This window comes from Anabrus simplex, chromosome 6 (genome assembly GCF_040414725.1).
Source record: "Anabrus simplex isolate iqAnaSimp1 chromosome 6, ASM4041472v1, whole genome shotgun sequence".
NCBI lineage: Eukaryota > Metazoa > Arthropoda > Insecta > Orthoptera > Tettigoniidae > Anabrus > Anabrus simplex.
The window spans coordinates 201,021,038-201,047,188 of NC_090270.1; the positions used below are offsets into that span (position 1 = coordinate 201,021,038).

General features: G+C 37.6%; 1 protein-coding gene across 1 annotated transcript in view; it reads right to left on the reverse strand.

Annotated features, from left to right (window-relative positions):
• LOC137501219 (DNA repair-scaffolding protein-like) overlaps positions 1 to 21,690 on the reverse strand; it is a 42,409-nt gene extending 20,719 nt beyond the window's left edge. The window contains exons 1-2 of the mRNA XM_068228091.1: positions 21,485 to 21,690; positions 9,775 to 9,957 (exon numbers count right to left, since the gene is read on the reverse strand). Coding sequence (XP_068084192.1) covers positions 9,775 to 9,957; positions 21,485 to 21,587 — 286 coding nt within the window. The 5' untranslated portion in view covers positions 21,588 to 21,690. The remainder of the gene's footprint in view (positions 1 to 9,774; positions 9,958 to 21,484) is intronic.
• Positions 21,691 to 26,151: the final 4,461 nt, after the last annotated feature.

A 26,151-nucleotide genomic window follows, 5' to 3' on the forward strand; every position in this document is an offset into this window, starting at 1 on the left:
TGCTGGAGCTCTTTAATGTGAGTAGCAAGTTACAACATTTTGAACAATGCTCAACAAGAAAGCTAGTTAATGAATTTTTGTTACTTCATTTGGCGTTTAAAATAGTTCACAACAACACTCTCGTCTTCAATAGTTTCAACAAAGTCTACTAGATCATGAAGGTATTCTCCCAGTACTCAACACTTTTAAACCATGAGTTCCACCTGATGATCACAGGAATAGGGAAGAGTTTAGCCTTAGTAGGTTCGTCTTCATATTTTTATCCAAGAATTGAATGTATAAATGCTTTCTCTTACGTGTATTAAGGAAGATGTGTTTTGCCTGTACAACACATTGGTTCAAAGCACTAAGTTCCACAGCCCATACACTGCCCACCAAATTCAGTTTATGAGCCCAGCACTGCGTGTGTACTAACCCTTCTGAAACTAAAACCCTAACTGCGTTTATACACTTGGCCATGTAACATGCTGAATCTGGAATTATAGAAACTATATTCTGGTACTAAGTTTCAAGTTTGTGAAATACGCTCATAATTATTACTTGTGAACATCCTGTAGCATTAGCATTTGCAATAACTTCCACTCCCTCTACATATAAATTCTGAACTGAATTACCACCACAACTAAGCAGTTTCATCAGAACCACAAACACACATTGCCCTTTTTTATCAGTTGTTTCATCACAAAGAATTGAAACTCTCTCATCTTTCACAGCTTCTTTTTATTCTCCTCCTCTTTGATGATTCGAGGTACATAAACTTTCCGCAGTCTTCCAGTTGTGGGCAAGTCTCCAGCACCTTAAAAAAATCAATAGGCCTAATATTAGAGGGCTATTTAACATTATTTGAATGAATTAAACGATTTATAATTATAAGCAAACGAGGGATCCAGCATGTGTTATCTACGCCTAAATGTCACCAAACGAGAAAACCACCATAACCGCACAAAGTTATTAGAAAAACATAACCTCAAATTTCTTCCTCGGAAAAATTGTATAGTATTGCACAAACCTGGTATATACTTCTCCATCCACTCTCAGCTTCGGATGATCAACTTTTTCCAGTGGAATATTTGCCTCCATAAAAGCTTGAGTTGTAGATAAAATGAATGCGTCTTTATCGTATTTCGCTCATTTTGCCGCTGAACTAGTGTCGGTGAGACTAGCTTGTCTTCTGGTGCCTGTCATCGTTAGCACCTTTTTCTTATTCTTTTTATATGAAACTCTGTTATTAATGTGTTTCAGGCATGTGTCCTTTCTCTGCCACTCAATTCGCACATTACAGTATTTGCACATCAGTATCTTTCTAGTTTTGTCAAACACGTAAAATCCTTCTGATACAAATTATTTTCTTGATCAAAAACTGTCACAACCATTTTAATAAACTGAGCACAAAATAGGAAATTAAACGCACCGATCAGCAGCGATTTTCAACAGGCAAGATGAAATACACCGTCACACAATTATGAATACGATAAATTTCTTGCTTCACAGGAAGCTAATTTAGCGTTAATTGATATACTATATATTACCTTGCGATATATATCAAAACTCTATTGTGGCATTGATTATCAGACTTTAATGCCACAACTCACCTCGAATCTCTGTCGTTAACTTCAAATGATGCAATTCCAAATAATTTCATAAATTATTTCACAATTTTGCTTAAACATAAATAGTTTTGTGTTTCTGAGCAAAATTTGTAAAATTTCATAAAATTTCACAATTTCGTGCTTTGCATAAAACAGGTGCCTCTATCCATGGTACCATACAATATTGCATACACTTCGCACCACTGTACACCTCTACTGTGAATGCATCATATTTCTCACCAGGAGAGTGAGTGGAGTGATCTGGTGGCCTTGATGACATGGCACAAAATTTGAAGAACATCTGAAGAAATTTCAGTCAACTGTTTCAAAATTAATTCAGGTAACTAATTCACACTAACCTACAGTGAAAACCCTTGAATTCAAAGTCGGTTAATTTAAAATACGTGCATTTCGAAGGAAATGCCATTCCCTGAATTCAAATATAGGCCTTCATGTGTTATTTCGATCGCTAAATTTGAAATACGGTTAATATGTAACTCAAAGTTCTCATCAGGCCCCTAAACTATGTCATTCATAATCAGTACTGTAATCTGGTTACTGCAGAGCAGCTAACAAACAAAGTCACTGTAGACGACAATTAACGAACATAAGCGATTGTCTCATATCCCTCACTATCACGTACACACCAGAATAGTAGGTTGGCCCCACTTCAGTTTTTCAGGAATTAAAGCTTATATTGCTGCTTCCTTATTACTTTTTTTATCTAATTGTCATCGAGCCCGATTATTGTCGTGAGATACACATACGGTACAATTTTTGTTCAAGTTTTGTAGAGTCTTAATTTGTTTATAATGGCTGAAAAGAAGACGATTCTGCAAAGACAATAGCGGAGAAATTGTGGATCATCAAGGAAGTTGACAAGAAGAAAAAAATCTAAAAGTGGAATAGCCAAAACATACAGAATACCTCTATCAATACTTTCGATGTTCTTAAAAAAATCAAGAAAACATTGAATAACAGGCGATCAAAATTAAGAAGATTAATCAACAGAGGCAAATTCGAGGAGCAAAGCACACGGAAGTAGAAGATGAGTTAATAGATTGTGTGTGATTATAGATGTTCTAAAAATGCTTGGATGACAGGAAATTTGTTCCCAAGTGGTTTATGGAAATACATGCTAAATATGGAGAGAATGGGCATTAGTCATGAAGACATCCAAATCAGGAACCACTTTCGACAATTAGTTTCAGACTCAGAAACTTTCGAGAAGAAGGAGAAAATAAATTTTCAAAATTGATTTTTTTTTTTCTCTCTCTGAAGAAAGAAGGAAGCAGATAAGCCAACGAGTGAAGATATATTGGCAGAAGATCAAAGCCAGGGGAAGGAAAAGATGATCCAGGATAACGTAGTTGTTAGTCCGTGGTCCATATGACCAAAATCGAACAGAAGAAGAAGAGTGGTTTCATCAAGCCCGTTTAAATAATGTGCCAGTGGATGATCCATTGATAAAAGAAAAAACCAACGAATTAGCATTGAAGCGCGGACAGGACTTCAAGTGTTCGAATAGCTGGCTGAAATGATTCAAAGAAAGAAGAATATCACTTGGCAGTAAGTGGCAAAAATGCAAGTATTGACACAGAAAGTATTAACGAATGGCGGGAACAAGGGGCACCGATTTTAGTAAAATATGCACCCAAGGACATGTTCAATATGGACGAGACAGCTCTCTTTTTCAATACCTGACCAAAGAGAACTCTCGCTCTGAAAGGACAAGCTTGTCACGGCGGAAAATCTTTTAAGGACAGAGTGAGAATGATGCTGTGCTGTAACGCAGATGGCAGTGAGATATTACGCCCTCTTTTTATAGGCAAGTTCGCAAAACCCTGCTCTTAATTAAATGAAATAAGTTTCATAATGATAGATCCGTATTGAACTGTGATTACAATAGAGTAAATTAATGTATCATTTGGGTCCACCTTTTCAATACAAAATGTAAAGAGTTTAAATTACATAAATGATTAGGGACTAGTTTTGACCTAGTACTTGGTCATCGTCAGCCTAAAGCAAAATTAAAACACAAATACCGAAGAAATTAAACAATCTAAAGACACGTAAGGTCTCGTAAAAGTACATACCATGTGAGATATTGTGCAGCACTATGTTAAAAAAATAACTCTCTGAAAGAGATTCATAATAAGTCCAGTGCACATTAAAAAGCTGTTATAGAAAATAATTCTTGAGTTGCTGGATAAGGAGATTAGAATACGCTGGCTCCTATAAGATACTGGTATCCAATTGAAGAACCACTGAGCCGAAGTCACGTCGTTCATTTACGATTAAAGACCAGAGCGCCGTATAGCATTAAAAAGTTGATAGGGATGGAAATTTTTCAGTTGTGGGTCAAGGAATTCAACAGATGCTGGCTTCTTAAATTTGCTGCTGTATATTGGGATGCGTTGTGTTTCAGTTATCATTTGTGCAGTAGAGTGTTGACATTGTTCTCCTAACGGAGAATTACTGATCTAGTATGTGAAATTTAAAACGGATGTATCCTGTAAAAGAAGAAAAAGGGGAAATAATATGAGTGTCAGCTATTGGAAATTTAAAGACTGTAGCACTGTAAGGAGATGATAACGGAACATGCTTACCCGTGTGTGAACTGGTCCCTTGGTTGTTTACTGAGGTTTGATGGTAACTGACTTACTGCTGCGTGTGTTGTATGAATGCGGTCGTGGAGACGGGGAAGGTAGCGGTGAGGGGAAGGGAGGCGGGACATAGCGCAAGTTGTCGGCCAATGGGGAGGATGCAATGGTAGGAGGCGTTGTGGGTGTGGCTGCTGTTGCTACGGGAGGATTGAAAGCATGTTTATAATGAAAAAAACTTTGAGTTGAAATTACTCTGTAACATACTAGTGTTTTAAAATGTAAAGGCAGTTTCGAATTAAAAGTCTGAATTTCGGTAATGGGGCCGACGTTGTACTTCGAATTATGAATTATCCGTATTTCGAATTAAACAATTGAAATAACATGCAAAACTGTATCTCATGTTTCTGGGAACAAGAGCTTCTTCGAATTAGGCGGGATTTTGAATTAACCGATTTCGAATTATCGAGGTTCTACTGTATTTCATTTTTGTGATGTTTAGCCAAATTGTTGATGGTTCATTCATTCCCGGATTTTTCGTTTTCCCGTGTTGAACGTTCTTTTTTCGTGGTCCCTCCAAACACAGAGAACTGAGGTTCCACTGTAACAGAGATATCAAGAAATGTGACCTACTCTGATATCAGGAAGTGGATGTCATGAATGCTATACTGACTGTAGCTGTGGCTTGGGACACTGTAACACCATGTGTTATAAAGAACTGCTTCTGGAAGTACGGATTCTTTGCAAATGATACAGAAGAAACAGCTGTAGCCCATGCCGATAACAGGGACCGGACTGATTTATAAGAGTATTTGGAGTTGGGAGAAACGTTCGAAGACTCTGTGAACACTGACAATCAAATACTAGTAACAGACGGTATCTTTTGTGATGTAACTGAGCAGTGTGAGCTAACGGAAGTGGAATCACAAGCAGACGAAACACTTGAAATGGAGATTATTCTCACGCGCCTGCTGGCTAAAGAACAATGACAGCCTTATCAATTCTGGACAGTGTCATATCTACCAGCAATGCCCCCCAGAAAAAGTTGTGAATGCAATGGATGTAATAGAAGATTTAATTTCGACAACTTACAGAAATGCACTTAAACAGCGCACCATTGACTCTTATTTCAGAAAAGAATGAGATTGTTTTCAGTGTTTGTCTAACTAGGTAAGATGTTGAAATGCTTTATTGTTGGAACACAATTTCTATGTTGGCTACCATGTTAGAATACCCTGTCATGCACAGTTTATTTGTGTTTTCATTTCTTTTCATGTGTTTCGAACATCAAGGTATGGATGGTTTCAAACGAAGTCAAAATAATAGAATATTGTGTGTGCATTGTATCAGGATGTAAATATGATTGCATCCTGGATTATAATCAACTTACAACAGTTAATATCTATTAACTTGACCATGATGGCCATAAATGGTCCATGTTGAGTTAATTATTACAATTGTGTCCAGATTCCACCTTGTCAATACAATTCAGAATGTATTATTATTTAAACTTTCATTTACTTATATACACACGCAAGTATATATTTCGAGAAAACCAAATTCTCTTCTTCAGCTTCTTGGTAAGATCACATGTATCAAAGACCTTATTTAAAATGAACTATGTGCCAACAGATTGCAGACAAGACAATACAACAATAATAAAAAATCAAACACGAAAATCTCCCTAATGTCCCAATTCTATGACATGTCTGTATGTAATGTGTTAAAATACAGCTGGTTGACTGTTGATCCATTGTATTTAAATGTGGCATTATTAATGGTCTTGCGTAGTCCCACCATTTAGTGTTGAGACCGTTTGCTTATCATTACAATATCTAAACGGAAAGTAAATCTGTTATTTGTAGATCAAGCCTGCCAGGTTAAAATGAACTTTTTCATTCGTCTGTAAGAAAAAAGAAAAAACTAAAATGTAATGGTACTAAAGGCAACATGACGGGCTTAGAATCCAACGCTGAAATAGAAAGATAGATGCAGAGGTCTTGCAGGTGTGTGGGCACTATGAGCTAAATCGGCTGACTGCCTAGCTGGTGATTTGAACGACTGGAGGGGGGGAAGGCTAGAGTGGGAGGAGTCTGCAGCATAGGAGGGGAGTTGTTGTTGCCCTTTCCCTTTCTTTCTCTTTCTGGAATATGGGATTGCAAGTTTAGTTTAAATAACTGATTATCATCTACCATGTGTTTCTTTAAACTATTTTCATTGTTAATTCTGTAATTTATAAATTTCTAATTTCTCAAGAATGTTCATCTGTTTACCCTTATTTAAAAGTGTAGCAAAAACAGGTCACTTTCTATGTTTGTAAACTGGTGATTATTACAATGCATATGTTCACTCACGGCAGAGTATTTAGCGTATTTTCTTGTGCTGACATGCTCTTTGTAGAGTACTGCTACACTTCTACCCGACTGCCCTACATACTTTTTATCGCACTCTTGGCATGTCAACCTATACATTCCCGATTTACTATAAATAGGCTACTGCTTGTGTTCATGCTATTAGAATTGAACAGGATTTTATTATTATTACGAGGGTAATCCCAAAAGTAAGGTCTCCTATTGTTTTATAAATACAGAACTCTGTTCGTGTGAGCTGAGCTGCAGGAGCCGCGCCGTGTTGAGTATCTAAGCTATCGCTCATGAAGGGTCTACAGAATCTTTTCCTAAATACAAGTTATCACCGTAAGATCCATTATATCTTTAATTTGAAAAAACAGAACTAAACTTAAAGGTTTTCAAATATTACAAAATGTGTAAAGAAAAGTGAAATGAAACTGCATAAAAGTCACGCTTTTTATTTTCATCACGTAGGCCTATATCATGGTTGCAATATTTTGATACTGTTATGTATAGTATGATGCCTTTGCTGGCAGGACGTAGTGTTTACAGTGCACTATGTCTTCTGGTATGGGCTAGAGCAATGTTGTTACTTTCATTGATCTGTCTCAGCTTTATCCTTGGCTTTGACAATATGAAAGTGACTGAGGTATGAGTGATGCTAGTAATGCCATTCCTTATACAGCCAGTCCCTGCTATGAATGGTGTGAAAATGTTGCTCATAGGGTCAGTTGGTGCATGCATTTCAGTGGGCTTGGCAGACTGATATGTAATAGCAACTTCTGGCTCAGTGAGGAAAGCAACGGGAAACTACCTCGCTCCTCATTTCCCTAGTACACCTCTTCAGTGATGCCTAGGCCATTTATGACAGCTGATGGCGGAGCTGTTGAGGATTCAACCAGCCTTCGGGCTGAGGACTAAACATACATACATACATGTATAGTATGAGCTAAATGATTAGCGCGTGTTGACCTTTGGTCCAAGGAGTCTCGATCGAGTCGAGGATTTTAACTTTCCTCTGTTACTTCCAATGGTTCAGGGGATGTTTGCTTGCCGAATTAAACATTAGAATTTGTCTTAGGCAGGGCGGCATTTTCATATGCGTGTAAATCGCCTATCACGCAACAACTCGAAAGACCTGCATCTGGCTCCAGAGGCCACATGCCATTATTATTGTTGTTTTTATAATAATAATAATAATAATAATAATAATAATAATAATAATTGTAACGGTTGGTACACCTTTACGCTGCCAATTTGATTTTCCGTCTTAAAAGTACCTCTCGACAGGAGAAACCCTGAACTGTAACTACTGAATCAACTCTACTGTTTATCAGAAGATGTCACTGGGTGTTTTTGATTTGCTTTTGTTGATCAAGAAGTGTGGACATTCTGTAACAGATGTCTCTACTAAAAAACTATGATAATGTACTCTGGTGCGAAGGAATGAACTTTCTTGGAGAAATTTTGTATTCATAAGTTTTTGTCTTTACTAAATTTTGTTCTTTCATTTGTGGGTTGGCAATATTAAGCTTTCATTCCGCCTGTTTTGAATCTAACCAATCCTAAATTTCTGTAATTAATTTTCCACCAATAAGGTGTTTCTTCATCGATTTGTGTGTAACTTTTGCTGTTAGCCAATAAACGTTTGTGGGCGGGTCTTAATCATTCATGAAAGGTCTCGAATTTTCCGCGAGGGTATTAAAACTGCTGATTTTCTTGTCTCCGCGCCACTTCAATAACATCTAGCTTAGCGTGTGGATATGTAGCAGGGGGCGGGAAGCGCCTCTTCCTTCGAACAGCAGCTCTTCAACAAGGTAATGGCCGTTTTACATCTTTTCTTGCTAGCTCAGCAGTTCAACTCGCGGGGAAGGTTCGAAACCTTTAATATCTAACCCATCTCTTTAAAATGTAAATCCCTCTTCGGTCTATGTAAAAACTACAAATTTCTTCAACTGTAAATCGGGGATAGAGAGTGCTTTACCCTCTCGAGCTACCCTTCATTTTTGAATTTGAGGTGACTATGTTCTCGTAACCGTTTTTCTCTTCCTTCTTAATATGTTAAATTTATTTTGTATACTAGTCACCTTCATAGATTGGGATTAGCCCCTGTGTAATCGGCCTAGTGCCTCTTAGGTTTTAAAATGTGTATTTAGGAGTGCTAACTCACGCCTCCAATCCTTTTGCATTTAGTGCCATTTAAATTAACCTTTTTTTTTTTTTTTTTTTTTTTTTTTTTTTTGTTCTACGCCAAGTAGAATGGGTACAAGTTACCCCTGTTTATTTATAAGTATGCCTTAAGGGCAGTTAAGTGTAAAGTCTGTTTAGGGCCTTCTGATAGGCTTGAACTATTGAGAGCGGGTCTGCTCTTTCCTAAATTTGATCTGTGTGCCTCTAGGAGGCTTAACATTGTAATTAGGAGCAAGTGCTCCTTGGTATGATGGGGTTTTCTGCCCCTTAGTTCAAAAGGTACCTTGGCAAGTTGGGCTTGAAGCTCAAAGATGTAAGGTGCACTTGTAACGAACATTGGACTTGTTCTTTCATTTGGAAAATCATACCTGTACCTGGATTTTGCTTTATGGTAATTTCACCTAGTGAAAATATGTTTAATTGCCTCTAAATTTTGACTTTCCTGGTCTTGGACCTTATTGTTGGTTATTGGTTGACTTGCTGTTATTTGTTGAAGTCTAAAGCTTTGTTAAATCTTGTTAAGTATTGGCATTTTTGAAAATATAACCTTTATTGAAATTTAAATTTGCTTTTCGGACTTGTAGTTAGACCCATTCCAGCCCGCACCTTCTTTCACCTCTGCCTTCCACGGATAACACCGTAATAATAATAATAATAATAATAATAATAATAATAATAATAATAATAATAATAATAATAATAATAATAATAATGATAATGATAATGATAATGATAATAATAATAATAATAATAATAATAATAATAATAATAATAATTTACATTTTTAAAAAATGTCAAAATGCAGTACCTGTATTTTATTATTTTCCTTTCCCCCTATCGTTTACGTTGCCCGCATTTATCGTTTTTCCACATCCGTCGTCATTTTCCCCCTCCCTGCTGAAAAATGGTGCATCAAGGTTTTACTATATAAAGGTGTGAGGTGGATTCCAACTGAAGAACTAACATGCTTCTTCTGCTCTTCATATGAATTGAATGTAATTCCATAAAAAGCAATCCTGAACTCTTTTAACCAGCTCTTACCTGCAACTGTTACAAGTTCATGAACTCTTGAGGATTTCCGTAACTGGCCTAACACTGGCTGCAAGCATGATATAGATGAAAAGAGAGTTCCATCCACAGCAAAAGTAAATTTTTCATCAGCAGTCTTGGAACTGATATCCCTCACAGCGAATATACGGCTGTATTTGTCTGCGTACAGCTGACCTGAAACCAGAAAGGAAAACAGTCATGAATGTATATCCTACATCTCTAGTCATCAAACCATGTACTTTGTATGAAGAAATTGTCTGAAACTGCCTGATATTGCCATGTGAAACTGCAATCATTTGGCCTTGGACTGAGATAGGAACTTCAGAACTTGAAATATGTTACTATCTATTTCCCTGTAATAAGAGAGGAAAAAGCCATTGATTCAAACATAAGATATCCTGCTATAAAAGTAGTAAAATATACAACATAGTGAAGCTGGAAAAAGAAAAACCAGGAGAAAGGTCAGGTTTTCTGGGTAAGGTTACTAAAAACATAGACTGCATATTGTAGAGAAATGAGTCTAAACTGAACCAGTTTGAATTCAGCGCTCTTCAAGTGGATTATGCTTATTGTTATTCCAACAAACAGTTAGGGGATGCTGGGTTCATGGCTGAAATATCAGCAACTTCCTGCAAACAACTGGTACCAATAGCAAAGTTGAAGATACCTGGTAATTCCAGCTCCACCACCCCAAACTTTTTTTTTTTTTACACGATGCTTTACATTGCACCGACACAACGATGGGAAAGAAAAGGGCAAAATACAGAAAACCATCTTCACAGCTGCCAACAGTAGGGTTCGAACCCACTATCTTTCGATTCCAAGTCAAAGTTGTGCCTGGTACCTTTATTAGCAGACTTGACATCATCATCATCATCATCATCATCATCATCTATGGATCCCTTCAGTGGTCCAGGTAGGACCTGCAGAGACAATCACTACTATCAACCAAGATATGACGACACTCCAAATAGCTCATAAAGGAACAATTCTAAATATCCTTGAAAAGTTACACATTCAAATAGATCAATGATACAACCCCATACACAATCGTAATGAAATCACATAGAAAACCAACATATTATATGACAAAATATTGAACATCAACACGCTTAAATTTTCTGCTCAAAACAAGTCATAAGCTCTTCATCAGTCAACTCAACCACCTCCTCCAATTCCACTTTCCATCACTAACAGGTTTAAACAGACAACAGCACATACTCACTCAGATGATCATTTCACCTGATAACCACAACAAGAGTGACTGAAAGACAATGTAAGTTCAAATACTTATTAACTTATTATCAATATTACTAACAATTACAATCACTGATCTTCTGGTTTCTCCCTTTCATTTTAGGTTCACATAACTTAATTAAGAAAATCTGCTTAATTTAGTCAATATAACAAAAAAACATAGGCTTCCTTACAGACAATAATTTTCTCAAATACCAATATTAGCAACAAAAATGAACATGTATAATACGATATCTTCCAGTACCCATTAAATCATTACATTTTATCCGCATCAATCTTTCAACAAGTGGTACCACTCTCAATCATTTCATCAAGTCAAAAGAGAATATTTTAAAGACCTTTAATTACTCATATTTATAACCTGCTCCTTTTTTTAACTATTGTGATACTTTTTAATATGTACAATATACCATAACGTGCCAATTTTAATGGCAACATTTCATAAATAGTTATAAGTAATTGTACTTTCCTTTTAACTGAAGATGGCCCAAAATGAGCCAAAATATGTCCTAGCATGCACTGCTATCATGAGTAGAACTTGGCTATCTTGCTACGATATTTAGGCATCTGAGCCTAGCATCACAAATAACTAACATTTAAGGACAACAGTTTTTTTTTGTTTGTTTTAGAAGTTGCTTTACATCACATCGACACAGATAGGTCTTATGGCGACAAATGAAATGGCGTATGGCTTTTAATGCCAGGATATGTCCGAGGACTTTGGCTCGCCAGGTGCAGGTTTTTTGACTTGACACCCGTAAGCGACCTGCGTGTCGTGATGAGGATGAAATGATGATGAAGACGACACATACACCCAGTCCCTGTGCCAGGGTAATTAACCAATTATGGTTAAAATTCCCGACCCTGCCGGGAATCGAACCCGGGACCCCTGTGATCAAAGGCCAGCATGCTAACCATTTAGCCATGGAGCCGGACCTTATGGCGACGATGGGACAGGAAAGGACTAGGAGTGGGAAGGAAGTATCTGTGGCCTTAATTAAGGTACAGCTCCAGCATCTGCCTGGTGTGAAAATGGGAAACCACGGAAAACTATCTTCAGGACAGCCGACAGTGAGGTTCGATCCCACTATCTCCCGAATACTGGATACTGTCCGCACTTAAGCGACTGCAGCTATCGAGCTCAGTAGAATGTCTATTAGAACATGAATAGTATAGACATGATGATAAACCTTTTGGCTTTTACCGTATCAAGAAAACAAGGTGAAATTATCTGTGAAACATGAAGAATTTCACCTTAGGTCTTCTAGACACGGCAAAAGCCCAAGAACTTATTATCATGTCTACAATTACGGGCCATGAAAGCATCATTCTAAACATGAATAATGTGATGAAGTATTGAATAAGTGGAACTCTAAAGTTTATGTACTATTAAGGAATAAAAGTTGTTTATACTAGTGTCAATACAGACTCCAAAAATTAAGTTTATTAGTTGCAAGATAACAACAACATCGATATCCATTGTCTCTGAGGAGTATACCTTCCCACAAACTTCTGTGTTATCACTCTCTCAGGAGATATTATAGGAATGTTGTGGGTACAAACTGTGGTGCTTAGAACACCAGGCAAGTGCTGTAGATCGAAAAATCATGCATGATTTTCCTCATATAAATTTGTTTGGAAGGCATTTTGATAAACTCGTGTTTTGGTATAGCAATAAGGTTAGATACACGATGAATGGCTCTGCAAACTGTTGCTGTATCTACATGCAACAAATCGCCAACAATTATCTCAAAACTTCCCGTGGCAAAGAATCGCAGTGTTAGTAACAGCATGTGCCAAAGGTTTGTTTCTCTTGGTTGGCTTAGTTCTAGGTGTTCCATGGTATTTTTCCCAAGCAATACCTCAGTTTCAACTTATCACTTATTTCACTCATTGGATTTCCTCTTTCATAAAATACATGGGGAGCCTGATGAAATTCATAATTTTCATCATCAGAAGATACTATTTACAAAAACTTAACTCAGTTGAAGGTTGCCACATTGGACGAAGCATAATGAGTTAATGAAATTTATAATTTTGGCTTACAATGAAAACAAATTATTCTTATAATGCTGTTAAAGTACAAGAGTTATAGCATATAACAATGATTTCTAAGCAATGAAATTGAACCTCATAAAGCTAACAAAGATGTAGTTAGCAGTTAGTAGTTCTGCAACGTCTAAGTTAAACACGTACAAAAATTTACTATGAATTGAGGAACAGGTCCTCGAACTCCTAGCATTAATCGTATCACTTTAATTTCCTTCAATGCAAATCAGAGTAATCAGACATCTGTAAAACAGTAAAGAGATAATATAACAGTGTAAATAATTTACACAGGTTAGTTTGTAGAATTGTGTTACACTGTATTATTCTTTTTTGCTAGTGGTTTAACGTTGTACTAACACACTGGAGGTTTTTTCGGAGACACAAGGATGGGAAAAGAATAGGATTGGAAAGGTAGCGTCCGTTGCCTTAATTAAAGTACACTGTATTATGAATAGCGTAACATAGCCTATATACGGACAGCAACTACAGCTAGCAAAGTATGAGGTTAGTCTTTTGTGCATTTTCTTAACATTTACTATAAGAAACGTAATATTAATGTTTACAGTAAGCTGTTCTGGTATCTCACATACAAAATAACTCCTTGAACTGAGATCAAAGAGTATGATTGGAAAAATTTCTTCAGTCAATCCTAGTTCAGGAAATGAAATTCATCAGTGTGAACTTATCTCAAGTAACATATATACAATCGGTCCTCAGAGTTGTTTAATTCCAGAGATGTTTTCGATGTTATATAATTTATTATATCTGTGAAATCTATACTTATTTTCATAAATATATTTGGTTTTATGATGGAATAAACCTACACATAAAAAACTCAAATATCAAAACATTTGCCAGAGAGTACAGAAAAGCATAAATCTCATATTAAAACTAAGTACAGCTAACACATTGGATATGTTACAAAATCATGATCTGTTGTACTTGTATGATGGAACTTATCCAATATATATTTATGCTGTAGGCCAACACACTCAATGAACAGGCACAATTGAGATTAAATGCACCAAATGACTTCAATACAAAACTGTCTTTGTATCTGCAATGTTGATAACAGACAAAAACACCAAGAACTCTTGTTCCAGAGGTCAGACACTGAAGATGTTCAATTAAAACTTGGTTGAAAGTGATCCAGTGAAGTCATTTGCTCACTGTAAAAAAAGAAGTGGAGTTATATAATATAATTTAATATAATATAATATAATATAATATAATATAATATAATATAATATAATATAATATAATATAATATAATATAATATAATATAATATAATATAATATAATATAATATAATATAATATAATATAATATAATATAATATAATATAATTTATAATTTTGTCAATGTTGATGAAACTGCGTTGTTTCTTTTTAATGCCAAACCCAAACAGACTTACGGTTTTAAAGGAGAAAAGTGCCAGCCGGGAAATCTTACAAGGGTGTAGGTCATTGTACTGTGTTGCAATGCACATGGAAGCAAGAGACTTCCTCCCCTCGACATAAAGTTTGATAAACCACGATGTTTGAATAGAGTCGGGCACTTTCCGTGCAAGTACAAGGCATCTAAAAAATGCAAAAAGTACAGTAATCCAAAGAAATAAAGCATTTGCACAGGAGAGCCAGCATAATTTGTCCTTGTATTTGAATTATGTGTTTATTTTTTTCGCTGCTAAGGTTATGTTTGGCAGTGAGTTATCCAAGTGCATTATTTGAATACTGTAATTGCCATAGGATATAAACTTCATGGTTTTGATCCGTATTGAATTGTGATCACAATAATAAATTATCAAAATGGTGGACCATTACAACATTAATTTAATAATTATTACTGTAAATGCACCTTGTTGGATACATTTTGGAAATAGGGTTTTTAGGTTGGTCTTTTTCTTTTTTTCTGTTTTCAGGTTTAAACTGTGAATCAAGGTAATTGCATGCAGTAACAGGTCTTAGAATATTCTGTGAAGCAGCAAGGGTTGGCATTTCTGAATTAAGAGCTGGTGGTTAATTCAAAATCACGTCATTCGAAGTCCAATTGTTTCGTCGCAACTACTTCAAATTAACGAGATTTTACTGTATCCATTGACTTAAATATTTGATTTTATGGTGGAATAAACCAACACATAAAAAACTCAAATATCAAAACATTTGCCAGAGAGTAGAGAATAGCATAAATCTGATTTTAAAACCAAGTATGGCTAACACATTGGATTTGTTCCAAAATCATGATCTGTTATATGATGGAACTTTTCCAATATATGTATGTATATTCTGAGAACAGTAGCAACTCTTGGGTAAAATGTCACAGTCTATGGAATAAATATTTCCTGTTCAGATAATGAGTCGCTGAACAGAAAGCCATATACTCAAAAACTGTGCTGAGTGTAGTAACAGCGTGTAGAGTAAAGAAAGACAAAAAGAAAGCAAAGTCTTCTCCAAAAACATTTGAATGGAGCTAGTCCTTCACAAGGCATTTGCTTTGAGACATGTTATACAGAGAGCAAAAGTAGAACAGAGAAGCATACCAACGTTTCCAGCATTTATGTAACCATGTAAAGTATTTTTAATTCATTTTGAGTTAAGTACAAAAACTGTCTACCCTTAAAAATAGATAGCAATATGCACACACTTTTCCAGAAAAATAAATACCAGTAGAGTTATGTAACCAGCAAAATTTGACTGTTAAGGGTTAACAGAGAGTACTGGACCCCCTACTGCATGACATGCAGGATTGGCACTAGTCCTTAACATTAGAACAGCTGTACTTTCCACATACTTATAAAGGCTGCAGGTGGTCATTTTAACCGCTGCCACTTACTGATATATATATCTAGCGTGGGTGGCGGTGGTGATTACTTTTTTAAGAGGAAGTACAGCTAGGTAACAATCCTCTATTAACACTAATCAAACGGAAAAAATGGAAGGGGTCCAACACTTTGAAAAATGAAGGTAACTACCAAAGAAAGAAAGAAAGAAAGAAAGAAAGAAAGAAAGAAAGAAAGAAAGAAGGAAAGAGCAACAAAGGGCGTGAAAATGACTCTGTAGGCCTCGATAACTAATACTTTCTCATCGCCATAAGACCTATCTGTGTCAAGGCGACGTAAAGCAACTAGCAAAAAAAAAAAAAAAAAAAAAAACTTTCAGGGTCAGAAGAGAACAAGAGTTGATAAAGAGAGCTCAAATAGGATATATGAAAGTGAGGAGCCTGGCACAAATATGTGGAAGCAATGCCAGGACACAGCGAAGGGCCCCATGGGCACCAACCCAAAGCTCCCAAATTGAGAGCCCCTGGGGCCCCTTTAAGTCACCTCTTATAACAAGTAGGGGATGTCTGTTAAGTCATCAGCCCAGAGGCTGGTTGGATCCTCAGATAGCACCACCAAAGGCTATGCAATTATAGGAAAACCACAAAAACCAATGGCAGAGCCCAAATGAGGCGTACTAGGCAAGATGAGGAGTGAGGTAGTTTGCCATTGCTTTCCTCACTGGACCAGAAGGTGCTACTGCAGCACGACTGATCCTATGAGCAACACCTTTCATAACACTCTGACACTATTTGTGCTCCAAATGTCATTACTTAGCACCACCCATACCCCAGCAGCTTCCATATTGTCACAGCCATGGATGAGACTGGGACTTCGGTGGAAGCTACACTTTGCTCTGGCCTGTGCCAAGAGACAGATACAAAAATACTGCATCCATCAAGAAATGGCAACAGGCACAAGTAGGGGATACCGTGGAACAATTCTACCGCCCCCCACCCACAGAAGGTTATAATAACAGTCATAAAAACAATAAAAATGCCCTTGTTATTACATCCCACTAACTACTTTATGACGTTTTTCAGAGACACAGAGATGCCAGAATTTTGTCCCACACAAGTTCTTATACATGCCAGTAAATCTACTGACACGAGGCTGACTTATTTGAGCACCTTCAAATACCACCAGACTGAACCAGCATCAAACCTGCCAAGTTGAGGTCAGAAGGCCAGTGTCTCAACTGTCTGAACCACTCAGCCTGGCAGAGGCTTATATATCTAGCATCTAGGGGTTGGAAAACATCTGAATGTTCAATAATGTATTTTAAAATAACTTAATTACCCATTGGAATTTATTGTATACAAAGCAACCCATTGTTAAATATTTATAATTGTTCATTTTACCTCACTTCTAATAGGTAGCAATAAAATATGTTGGTGCACTTGCTATCAAATGCTGTTGTGAAAAGCTTATGAGATGATAAAAATTATTTATGTGGACAATACTCTCTGTTTGTTTACAGACTTGTTCAAGCTCTTGATAAGAAATTTATGCAAGTGATCACCTTACCCAAACATTTTCCACTGACTACCTAGTTGCATGAAGAACATGTATATTTTTTTTTAGAATTGGCTTTAAGTCGCACCGACACAGATAGGTCTTATGGCGACAATGGAACAGGAAAGGCCTAGGAGTGGGAAGGAAGCGGCCATGACCTTAAGTAAGGTACAGCCCCAGCATTTGCCTGGTGTGGAAATGGAAAACCATGGAAAACCACCTTCAGGGCTGCTGACAGTGGGGTTCAAACCCACTATCTCCCGGATGCAAGCTCACAGCTGCATGCCACTAACCACACGACCAACTCACCCGGTAGAACACGTATCAGAAGTTTTGTTCTGTTTAGAATTGGAGTTTGCTTGACATTGTTGTTGCTTACAACTGGCACACTGGACCTGAGGCTCAGTCTGAAGTGTAGGAAATTCAAACAACCGGGATCTTGCCTTCACAAAATTAGATTTACACATTTTTTAACGTCACACTGACACAAATAGGTCTTATGGTGACGAAGGGATAAGAAAGGGCTAGGAGTGGGAAGGAAGTGACGCAGCCCTTATTAAGGTACTGCCCCAGCATTTGCCTGGTGTGAAAATAGGAAACCACGGAAAACCATTTTCAAAGCTGCCAACAGTGGGGTTCGAAACCACTATCTTCCGAATGCAGGCTGATAGCTACATGGCCCAAACCATGCGGTCACTTGCTCGGTACTTGAAGAATATATTCATATGAGAGATTCTCTGTCCCGTAAATTTCTTGTAGACTATTACTGAATTTATTGCTGCTAGATCAAGTACGTTGTAAAATACACATAGAGCCCTACTGGAGTATTTTAGGTGCCATTTGATCAACTTTATGCACACCATACTTAGTTCCATTGTAAAATTCAGTAATACTAGGGAGCTTCTTGTTTTCTTCACTGACTTGAACGCTTGGGTGCAGAGTGCTTAACAGAAGCACATTCTTGTTGGCGTTTCCTCGATATACTGTGCGAGTAATGAAATATTTTTTCTGAAGTATGACAGTCTAATACAGATTCAAGCGTCATGCTTTCACTGACCCTGGGATTTCCTTCCTCACTCAAATGATTGTTCTAACAATACTCATTTGCTTCTTTTTCAGTCTCTCAGCTAAATTTACTGATGTAAAGAAGTTATCAGTGGTCACGTTACGTCCTTTCTTGAGGTATAATAATAATAATAATAATAATAATAATAATAATAATAATAATAATAATAATAATAATAATAATAATAATAATAATAATAATAATAGTTATTTGCTTTACGTCCCACTAACTACTCTTTTACGGTTTTCGGAGACGCCGAGGTGCCGGAATTTTGTCCCGCGGGAGTTCTTTTACGTGCCAGTAAATCTACCGACACGAGGCCGACGTATTTGAGCACCTTCAAATACCACCGGACTGAGCCAGGATCGAACCTGCCATGTTGGGGTCAGAAGCCCAGCGCCTCAACCGTCTGAGCCACTCAGCCCGGCTTTCTTGAGGTATGGGTCCATGAGTTTCATGACAACATTTTTAGGGAGTGACTAACTGGCAGGTCACATTTTGTCTTTCCCACAATAAAAAAACCCATTGCACACATACTTAGAATCAATATCAACCAGTAGCCAGAATTTTATGCCAAATTTATCTGGCTTGTTGGCCATGTACTACATGAATGTGCACCGAGCTTTGCTGGGGAAGAGGGGTTCATCAGCAGTGGCATTTGCTCCTGGTTTAGCACCCATAACAGCTCTCAATAAATCTGTTCCAAACAGTTGATGCCATAGCAAATTTATCTATCTGCAAACAAGTGGAACTACAGTAGTTTTACGGAGATCAAAGCACACATACCTTAGTATTTCTTTGAACGTGTTTCTTGCCATAGTGTTAATGAAGATAATGGGACACCATAAAGATCACCAAATACGATCCTCGAAAAGACTAGTAAGTTTATAAGCTCTACGAGCATATAACAAAGTAATAAATGCATCCAATTTTTCAAAAGAAATAGACCAATTGTTATTCATCATATGTCTACGAGCTTCGGCCTCTGTCCACATCTTTATATTAATCAACATGGATGTATCAATGAATATACACCAAGTACTAACCTTGCTATTAGTCTCTATGTTATACTAGCGTGAGACGTAAGCCCAGCAGTCTCTTTCCATACATTCTGTGCAGCCATCCTTCCAGGAGGGTTCCCACTACTATTGATAACAATCCAAATAGTTGTTCTATCCTTACCACATAACTGATCCCCTGGTGTAAATGAAGGAGACCTTCCCAGTTCACGACCACTCCCACCTCGTCCCCTTCCTGTTCAAACAGGTTGCCCACTGCTAAGGGATCATCCTCTGCTGCAAGATTTATCACAGCTAGTTGAAGGAGTAACTGTGTCTACTGTAGATATGAAGTTCACTGTATGCATATTTTCATTAGAATCTTTGTAGTAAGTTTTTGCAACCAGATGCCCTTCCTGACGTCAACCTCATCAGAGAAGTTAATGAGATGAAATGAATGACATGGTATATGATAATAAGAAGGGCGAGGGTGAAACCGAGAGCCTGCACATAGACTACTCCTGTTCAATAGCACCACGGGGTCTCTCAAAGCTTAACGTTTCCATCCGATGGACAAATCATCCTTAACAGAGTCATATGCCCTCACTCCATATGAATACTGCAGAAAGGTTTGGAATTGAAACCAGGATTTTGGCATGCAATTTAGTGATTAGAAATTGTATACCACCACCTTCCCTACCTTGATGACCAACCTTCTGATGGTGAAAGTTTTTTCGACCAACAGGACTTGAACCGGCTAACCATGGTGTCAGACCATATAGACTTGAAGCTTTAACGAACATGACCACCAGACGGGCTAGCCGAATAACTATCACTATCTGACATACAGTAGACTTCCGTGAACTTAACCTAATGTGGACTGAGAGAGTATCGAGTTTCTGAAATGTCGAGTTTTACGGAATAAGGGGCGAGTTATTTACAAATCATAAGATTTTTCTGCAGATTACTCTAATTAAAGTTATACAGTAGCACAATGCAGGATATAGTAAAGTACAACATACCCTGAAATAATTTTTATAAATTAAAAATTAACATACAATAGTGAAGAAGTGACTAGTTCTTTGTAGGAAAATATGTCATGATGTTTGAATGGCTCTCGCACTCATGTCATCTTTGTGCAGCTACATATCATAGGCAAAACAAAATGTCCATAATGTACCTATACTGTTTGCCCTGTTTAGGTGACATCAGAAAGAAATTACAACACTGTACTTCTACATCTGATAATGTATTTTCATTAACAGTTCCTTTTCAAGTTCCGCTAATAATTGAACAAGAGTAAGTTTTTGCCATTGAGCCATTGTTACACACTATACTACACAAGAGACGGGCACTAACTCGTCCACTCGCGACCACCGCTAGAGGCATACTATTTAGTTACAACATGCGCTCCTACAGTGCCACTTGTAAATATATCACAGGAAGAAAGCAGTGAACAGAACAGAGCTCAGAATGCTAAGGAAGTGAAGGGGTCAAAAATCACTGCTTATGACCTTCCTAGGAATAATGGACAATATCAGTGTTAACATCCACTTATGTAATTTTTGGCTTGAATATGCAAAACCCAAAATGATTGAAAGTCAAAACAAAACTCCATTTAACCATAGAAGTTATTGAAATTAGCATCAACTGTTCAAATTTGAATTTTTGTAAGATTAATGGTATCACATTCAAACTGAAATTTACAACATTAAATGGGAATAACTTGTATATAATATATTAACATTATTTACTCCCTAGTGCAGCAACACAACAAAAAAAACTAGACACACAATGTGTACAGATATGACTAGACAACAATTTAAATGAAGAAATGTTCTAACAAATGCAGGCACTTGCGTGATAAGATTTTATCAATTACAAAATGCAACTTCTAAACATAGAAAATATAATCCACAGCTACAATCTGTTATGTAAAAACCTTTCCAATCAAAATTAACAAACTAAATATTAAATAAAACAGAAAGTCATCTTACCATTGTAAAGCTGTAAATCTTGTAAATAAATTACATTTGCCATCCTAGCAGAAACTCGAAGGGGAATAACACATGCAGGCTTCACAGAAATGGAGATATACATAGGAGTTCCACAGGTAGACTCAGCAGAGCAGAGCGAAGAGTCAGTGATATACAGAAAGCCATCAACATTAGCCAACAATTTAGCTAGTACAGTATGCCGTGCGGTATTACGTCTGTCAACCTAAAAATGAGACAAGATAACAATCAGTAAAGACTTCAGAACTGACAATCATATACAAATAAGTTCCCATTGAACTTGACAGAGAGAACAGTAATGTGATAATGCCATTAATCATTAATCATCATCACCGGGCGAGTTGGCCGTGCGCGTAGAGACGCGCGACTGTGAGCTTCAGCCCTGAAGATGGTTTTCCGTGGTTTCCCATTTTCACACCAGGCAAATGCTGGGGCTGTACCTTAATTAAGGCCATGGCCGCTTCCTTCCAACTCCTAGGCTTTTCCTATCCCATCGTTGCCATAAGACCTATCTGTGTCGGTGTGACGTAAAGCAACTAGCATCATCATCATAATTTTCCTGTAAATAATACCTGTTAAAATTTTGCAGGCATAAGATACCAAACTAATACTGCAGTAGTTTTCACATTTGTCAGCACCTGCTTTCTTGGTCTACCCCTTCCCTTCTTACTGCCTACACTTTCCTCAAAAACCAACTGAACAAGTCCTGGGTGTCTTAAGATGTGCCCTATCATTCTATCCCTTCTTCTCATCAAATTGAGCCAAATCGATCTCCTCTCACCAATTCGATTCAGTATCTCTTGTGTTCCTTCTTGACTGAGACTGTGGAGCCGCTCCATTGAGTATTACTTAATAAGTCAATGAGGAAATGAACAGCAGAGGTTACATAAGGGTACGATGACTTCTTGTCTACCCTGTTATATTGATACCCCTGCTGTCAGTTGTTGACTAATTTTGCATAAGTTAATTCGTACAATTTTCATAGTTATATCACAAACATGCAGTATTCCCTTTGATGTGTTTTTGTGCTGAAAATGTACTAGAAGACAAATTGCCTGACTGAAATACACTGAGTATTTCCAAGTGAATATGGTGTGCATGATGTTACAACCAAACCAACAATTCTACCGGTAGTAACAAAGCTGGATATAACTAGCCGGTTCCTCAGCGACGGTGGAAATCACAGATCTGCAATAAGTCAAGGCAGAGTTGATGATGTTCAAGGACATTTTCATTAACTCATCAAAGAAATTGTTGCACATATAGAGTGCATGTAATGCAGGAACTGAAGGAAAGATGAGTAAAAGCAAATGCTGCTGCTGCTGCTGATGATGATGCTTGTTTAAAGGGGCCTAACATCGAAGGTCATTGGCCCCTAATGGTACGAGTTGGACGACATGATATAATTGAAATTTTAAAATGTATCCACTGACTAGAATTTAAAACAAATGAAAATGAACAATGATTGTGAGTTTAAAATAATCATTGGATCTATTTCGCAATGCCTTATTTTCTGTACAACGATAAATGATACATTATGTTAGAATAAAACATTGCCTTAAAATATAATAATAATAATAATAATAATAATAATAATAATAATAATAATAATAATAATAATAATAATGATGTTATTTGCTTTACGTCCCACTAACTACTTTTACGGTCTTCGGAGACGCCGAGGTGCTGGAATTTAGTGCCGCAGGAGTTCTTTTACGTGCCAGTAAATCTACCGACACGAGGCTGTCATATTTGAGCACCTTCAAATACCACCGGACTGAGCCAGGATCGAACCTGCCAAGTTGGGGTTAGAAGGCCAGCGCCTCAACCGTCTCAGCCACTCAGCCCGGCAAAATGCAATAATATACCATGCAAATTACTTAAAAAAACACATTAAAATATACAAACACAAACTAAAACAGTCAATTTAATAAAACGTAGTGAACAATAATATAAAGACTAATACAAAACACTACGATTATATGCGATAATACAAACCACTATCCCTCATAAAACGGATGACGAGGTAACGTATCCACAAAAACGCACACGAGATGCTGTCAGTTGGTACAGAATCATTTATTCACATCTATTTACAAATTAACACACACATAACCTTAGTCACTGCTGTCACAAACAAAACACTCACATCACAGAGTCGCCATTTTAAAAAAACAACTGACTGTCACTTCAATATGGAGACTGCAACTATTGCATGTCACACGAGATAAATATTCTTGCTACACCATAACTCTACTGAACAATAACTCGTCAACCAATAACTCGCGTTACCATCAAGACCACCACCTTATATATGTGCCTGGCCAGGCTTCTAGAAAGCTACATCACAAATATACTTTCTCGAAAATTTAAGTGTGCCTAATACATAGATTATAATGTACAGAATATTCTCCATCATTCTACTGCCTATTATCATCCTGGAAGTTACAGTGTGTTTCACAATTATGGTTTACAAATTATATATACAGGTAAGAATTAATTATATACAGGTTCTTACATTAATTGAACTGATACAAATGTCTATAGACAGTGTATGTTTTGTGACATAACCTCACACACAATACGATCATTCGACTACGTAAATAATAATAATAATACTAATACTTTCATGACATAACCTCACACTCAATGCAATCATTCGACTACATACATAATAATACTAATACTAAATGGATGTACATCACTTAATAATAATAATAATAATAATAATAATAATAATAATAATAATAATAATAATTCAAGCTCGATATTTGCATTAGTTACCCATGGGTGAGAGAATATTGTTTTCAAGTTATTTCCATTATCGCACTTGCGTCAGAGGTTTACTGACTGCTCGTCATCTTGCAGGACGAGGGAGATGGTACTCGGGAGTTTTAGACTATGGCGCAGATCAACCAGATCCACGCACTCCGTAAGGATGTGTACTACGGTAAGATAATCGCCGCAAGTACACACCGGACGGCGTTCTCCTTTCAGAAAATAGGAGTGTGTTACTATACCGTGGCCGATCTGAAGAAGACATAACACCACTTCTTCCCTCTTAGAAGCCCGAAGGGAAGTCCTCCAAACCTTCGTTGTTCCTTTTATCACTATCAGCTTATTTGGATGTGGAGTGGCCTGCTACTCCATCTCCCAAAGGGACATGACCAAATGTTTCAGCTGAAAGCGAATATCACTTGCTGGAAACTTGTAAGGCAACACAGGCAATGCAAGTCTCCTCGCCAGCCTTATCAGCTAACTTGTTTCCCTCTACACCCATGTGGCTTGGGAGCCACATAAAAGTGATTCTGGTGCCAGCATCCGAACACCCAGCCAGCAGGTCCTGGATCCACTGCACCAGAAGGTGTCGAGGAAAACATGTATCAATAGACTGTAGTGAGCTCAAGGAGTCTGTACACAGCAGAAAGTATCGGCGATCATCGGACAGTGCGTACCGCAGAGCTCCACAGATAGCATAGAGCTCTGCTGTGTACACACTACAGGTTTCCGGGAGAGCAAAAAAAAAAAAAAAAAAAAAAACCTATCATTGTCAACAACGAACGCACAGCCCACTTTCGTTTCTGTCCTTGAACCATCCGTGTAAACGACTGAATCTGGATACCGGCCAACAATGGACAGGAAGAGCCTCCGATAAATCGAGAGGTCGTGTTTTCCTTCAGGCCAGTGTGCAGATACAGGATTATTTCAGGTCGTCGTATTATCCACGGAGGTACCCCACTTGGTTGTCTGATGAGACAGGGAACCGAAAGTATATCAAACAATCTGTGACTGCTATCCAAGTATATTCCAACCAGTTGCGTTGCTCGAGGATAAGCAGCATACAGCCGATGGTTTCCACTGTGGAATACGCAAGGATAACTTGGGTGAGGTAGCATCTGTCGCAAATTTGCAGCATAGGACAGAAGCATTTGCTGGTGCCTCAGGTGTAAAGGCGGCACACCAGATTCAGCGAGCCGGCTAGCAATGGGGCTTGTACAAAAAGCTCCTGTTGCCAACCTAACCCCGTTGTGGCGGATGCTATTCAGTTTCGCAAGGACACTTTGCTTTGATGATCCATATGCTGCACTGCCGTAGTCTAACCTGGATAAAATATGTGCCCTCTAAAATCATAGGAGCCCAATGCGGTAGCCCCCCAAGTAGTGCTGCTAAAAAACTTGAAAATATTCAGCTTCTTAGTGCATTGCACTTTTAACTGCCGCACGTGTGGCTCCTGATAATTTGTTACCGAAAAGGAGCTCAAGAAATTGGTAAGTGTCAACTATAGGAAGAGCGACATTCCCTAAGAAAAGCTCAGGATGGGAGCGAGGGTGCGCTTCTGGCAAAAGTGTACAACAGAGGTCTTTGCAGTTGGAAACCGAAAGCCATGTTCTAAGGTCCACTGTTCCAATCTCCTAATAGCCTGCTGTAATTGTCGCTCTGCGACTGCCATATAGTGTGAGCTATAATGCAGAGCAAAATCGTCCACATATAGTGACTGTATTACTGTTGAACCAGCAGCAGCGACAATACTGTTTATGGCAATTGCGAACAAAATGACACAAAGAATCGATTCCAGTGGGACTCCATTTTCTTGAACGTTGTATTGCAAATATACCCTCCCTACTCGGACATGGAATAGACGGAGGGAC